General features: G+C 33.9%; 1 protein-coding gene across 1 annotated transcript; it reads left to right on the top strand.

The window, feature by feature from the left end:
• Positions 1-2,102: 2,102 nt before the first annotated feature.
• LOC142611275 (uncharacterized) lies at positions 2,103-4,236 on the top strand. Its single transcript, XM_075783354.1, has one exon. The coding sequence runs from the start codon at positions 2,130-2,132 to the stop codon at positions 3,432-3,434; it is 1,305 nt and encodes a 434-aa protein (XP_075639469.1). The 5' UTR covers positions 2,103-2,129; the 3' UTR covers positions 3,435-4,236.
• The last annotated feature ends 961 nt before the right edge of the window (positions 4,237-5,197 follow it).

Here is a 5,197-nt window from a genome sequence, read left to right as displayed (position 1 = left end):
TTGTTGTGACATTGTCTTGTTAAACATTTAGATAATATTATTTAGTTTTTGCTAAAAATTAGTTTGATTTGATAGGATAAATTTATTTATAATTTTAAGTATATTTTTAATATTGAAACATGTCATTTTATTTGAAAAAATGCTAATAGTTATAAGGAAAATTAACAAGAAATAAAGTTTTACGGTGTAGGGCGGGGCTTCGCAGGTCTTCGCGGAGCCTTAAGGGGCAGGAATGGGGTAAGAAATTTTTCCCGTCATGCGGGGCGGGGCGGGGATGGGGTAAGAAGATCCCATCCTTCAATCCCGCCCCGCCCCATTACCATCCCTACGTTATATACTAATAAAAACAAGAACGTGCCGTAATGATATGAAATAACACTATGTAATGAAGAATTAGTTAGGTCTATATATAGTTAGTCTTAGTTAACAAAAACTAATTAAAGGTCCAAGTTGCAACAATTTAAAAGATATATGGTTGATGATGTTATTAATTAAGGAGGTACAAGTGCAACAAGCTGAATCATATGCATAAATGTAATGATATCATTAATGGAAATAATAAAAGGTTTTAGTTGAGTAACAAAAACTCTTAACATAAGAAAAATATTTTGATACTGAAAGTAAAAAATAAAAACAAACAAACAAATGCAATTTTGAATGTGAAACTTGCAATCTCTCTAATCCGCTCCAATGCTTAGAGGTTGTGATTCCTGAAAAAAGTAGAAATCTATTCATCTTATCCAATTGGAACAAACTTAAGGACTTTTGACTTAGGGTGATAAAATAAAAACAAAGAAACGGGGAAAATAGATGAATATACAGTAAAAAGGCTTTTACAACATCTTAGTAGGGGTGGATCAGTGAAAATTCTTGCAACACTTTAAGTTATATCTATTATAGATGATATTGCTGCAAACCAAAATTTCCTTCAGTTTGTAACCTGGTATATTTTCATAAATGCATTTGTTCTTCAATGAATCAATATTAATTATGTTACTGTTATAGCTTTTATTTCCAATTTGACAGCCATTTAGTACATTTAATCATTTACACCCATTACATCTCTAAATCAATTTAGGAGTAAATGAGTAATTATATAGTCATATCTTTCCATTTTGAGGTTACCCAAAAAAAAAAACTTTCCATTTAATAGAGAATTTATAGCAACATACCATGGAATCAAAATCGAGTAATACTCATGATTAAAAAATGACCTCTCACTTTAAGAACATGATTCATACGTATTTGCATGCACTAAATTTTTTTAAAAATTAACAGGTTAAGAATCTTTATAAACTACTGCACTACAGATTGATTTACCATTGAGTAACATTTGGGATGTTATAAATTTTACTATGTAAACTTTGCAAATTATACATTAACTTAAAATGCTAAAAATATTACAAAATTTATTATAAAAGATTTATAATCTTAAGGCTACAATGAATGTAATTAATACCACTTTAACAACTAACAAATAAAGATATGAATTACTTTTATATGATAGATGAGACATCAATTTGTATAACTTTAGTAAAATTGGTAGAACGGTAGTATCCCTAACATCCCTCACTTTTAAATACAGTAGATGACAAAAAATAAATAAAACATTTATTTATTATGTTGTTAATGTAACACCAATCACACTCTTTATTATGTCATTTGATAAACTTTTTGTTGTAAAATGAATAAAAAATTTCGCACTTCTCTTTAGATTTCAAAGGGGTTTTATTCTAAAAAATAAATAAATAAACAAGATTTCAATGGTTTTTTGCTCCTTATCACAGATCCAAGATAGACATATCACATTATCACTGCCTAGGTTCTTAACAATATAAACGAAAGTAAATGACCCCACATGTTTCAATCACTGTCTTCAGATAGCTAGCTGATGGACCACACCAGTGATTCAACCTAATAAATTCCCACTTTTTGATCTAATAATTTCATCATGACTCCTTATCACACATGTTTTTAACGTTCAAGGCTCCAAGCCTGGTGCAAATTTCTTAAATCAACTACATGCAAAACTTTGTATATATACCACTTTGCTCTGATCACCATGCACATCATCCAAAGAGCTACCTTATTATCAGAGAAACTTCTTAATTTTCCTGTTCAATTCTAAAATGTCACCCAAAAAAATGTCTCAAAAGATGTTTGATTACCGGCTACTTAACCGCACAGCCAAAAATCCCATCTTCTCCACCATTTCATTTGCAGCCATATTGTTTCTCATCTATACTGACAGCATCGTTTCCAATCTTTCCATGTCTACTACTTTTGACTTGGAAAGAAATGAAATTATTGATCCCCATGAGACTGATCACAATAGCCAAGAACAACCAGCACTTGAGTTTGAGTCCACTACTCTAAATACCACAGCGCCATTAATTCCAACACAAGAGAAAGTGGTTGAAGAAGAAGATTCTGAGACTCAGGGCCCTCTTATTCCACCAGACAATGTTTCAAAACAAGAAAGACTCGTGTGGTTCCGAAGAAAGTTGCCGGAGCTAGAGATACTCAAGTCCAACAACTTGACACGCCAATTTCATAGTCGGGTTTTGGAATTCTTTAATACTGACTGTGAGGCACAATTCTTCATGACTTGGATTGCACCAGCAAGGTTTTTTGGAAGAAGAGAATTCTTCGCCTTGGAAAGCCTTTTCAAGGCACACCCTACTGGATGTTTAATGATTTTATCAAGAAGTTTGGACTCTATAAGAGGGTACAGGATTCTAAAACCTCTAGTAGATAGAGGATTCAGAATTAACGCAGTGACCCCGGACTTGGCGTTTCTTTTCAAGAATACCCCAGCTGAGGCTTGGTTTGAGGAGATGAAAAGTGGGAACAAAGACCCTGGTGAGATTCCAATAGCTCAGAATTTATCCAATTTGATGAGGCTTGTAGTATTGTACAAGTATGGTGGGGTTTACTTGGATACAGATTTTATTGTTCTAAAGCCTTTTAGTGGGTTGAAGAACTTGATTGGTGCACAAAGTATAAATATGGAATCTAAGAGCTGGACCAGGTTGAACAATGCAGTTTTAATCTTTGATGTGAATCATCCACTTCTGCTCAAGTTCATCGAGGAATTTGCTTCGACTTTTGATGGAAATAAGTGGGGTCACAATGGTCCCTATTTGGTTTCCAGAGTGGTTGAGAGAATAAGAGAGAAACCTGGCTATAACTTCACAGTCTTGCCACCTATGGCCTTCTATCCTGTTGATTGGATTAGGATAAACAGACTTTTTCAGAAGCCAGCAAACGAAGATGATTCTATATGGGCACAAGCCAAGCTGCTTCGGCTCAGTAGAGAGACTTATGGGATACACCTATGGAACAAGCAAACTAGAAATTTGAGAATTGAAGAAGGAAGTGTCATGGGAAGACTAATCTTAGAGCATTGTATCCTTTGCCAACACATATATTAGTTCTTCAAGTAGGATCTTGTTGATTGGTATTGCTTGAATTAACTCTGGTACACAAACTAGCATGCTCCCAAAATTGCCACTGTATCACTGCCCCCACAAACGTATAGTCTTTATCATAGGTGAGCCACTGTAATCCTCCAAAATCTGTGCAAACTAGTATGCTCCATATCAAATAATCTCCTCAAAATGTGCTTCCTCCTTTCCTCAATTCTAACAAGCTGTTACTTCCCTGGGAGGAACAAAACGAAGAACACAAATGAGCTGGAAAAAAAAAAAAAAAAAAAAAACAGGGAAGAAGAAGATGTAGACAAATACAAAGATTTCTGGTATTCTAGAATCTGCCTGATCCTTTCTTAGTCAATGAAGAGAGAGCCTCTTCATTTTCCTCCTGTTATCTGATATCTGTAGAATATGGCTTGAATTAGGAGTTTGACTCCTTATTAGATTTGGATAAGAAAAGAATTGTATTCCTTTTGGTTACTGCTATTTTAACTTATCAAACTCTATTATAAATCTTGTCTCCCACTTGATTTGGAATTCCTTTTGGAATAGGAATAGAAATTTGTTTTGGTTTAAAACTCCTCCTAAAACAATTTGGAAACGGGCTTTGGCATATCCAACTCTTATATAAGCATAGTGTTATTGTGGCAAATTCAAAGGGTGGTGTTAGAAAAAAAGCTCTCTCTTGGTTTGGTTATTTGATATTTGGGGGTTGCAATTTGGAATAGTGAGAGAGGTTTGTTGTTGCTTGGTTTTGGTTCTGCGGTTTGGTAATTTGCTCTCTTTTGGTGTGTTGCAACTTTTGGATTTGATTTATGGCACTCTTTTTGGTTTGTACGCAATTTGCATTTGGTATTTGGTATTCCTATTTGGTATTTGTAAACCTTTGATTCCTTGGTTTTGTATTTATGAGAGAGAGCTATTTGGGTATATTTGGGATTTGGGTTTGTAAGAATGCCCTTATACCAATTTGTTTTATTCCAAATTTGTTATAGTGAAACTTGTTGGTCGCTACCTGTGGATGTAGGTTATTGCTAAACCACGTAATTTTTTTTGTTTTGTGTCTATTTTCATTTGTATTAATTTTCTTCGTTCCTTTTGTTAGTTTGGGGATCTTTCTCAAGCTAAAAATATTTTCACAATCAATCTTGGTAAATTTGAGTTTCCACTATTTTACAGCAATATCTACATATTCTAAAGGTTTTTTTATATGTATGAAATATATGGAAAGGCAATTTGTTGTCGTTTTCTATTTGACTAAATAGGAAGACAGGATGTCCCCCAAACATCCAAATGAAAACGGCTTAATAGAATTGAAAAGGCAGAAGAGTGGAATTCATTGGACCAAGAACAAAATGAAGAACCAATGGATGCATGCAGCAATGGAAGGCATTTTAGTGAAAGCCGGCGATGAGAAACATTTGCATTACTAGATTTCATTTTCAAGATAGTTGTAAATACTAGACTAAAACATTCTAGCCAATCAAATGTATGAACCATTCTAGATAAATATATCCAAAACTCCAGAGAGATCCGAGAATAAAATGTTATCTATTTGCAGCTAACTTTACAAGCAAGCCAAACCAAGTTGTATTTATATCGGGCGAGAGGAATGCACGTTTCATTCCAAATAGAGTTGATTCTTATGCAACAACCATAGAACCAAGGCAGCACCACACACACAGTCTTCACCAGCATTTAAGCTAAGATGAAGGCATGTTAAGGCTTTTTTTCTGTTTTTTTTTTAAGTTTCAACCTATGAT

Source organism: Castanea sativa, chromosome 9, assembly GCF_040712315.1.
Source record: "Castanea sativa cultivar Marrone di Chiusa Pesio chromosome 9, ASM4071231v1".
Taxonomy (NCBI): Eukaryota; Viridiplantae; Streptophyta; class Magnoliopsida; order Fagales; family Fagaceae; genus Castanea; species Castanea sativa.
This window is presented reverse-complemented; position numbering and strand designations above follow the sequence as displayed.

Bases quoted from the DNA above. Each gene is read 5' to 3' on its own strand.
- LOC142611275 (XM_075783354.1), top strand. From the start codon at position 2,130: ATGTCACCCAAAAAAATGTCTCAAAAGATGTTTGATTACCGGCTACTT.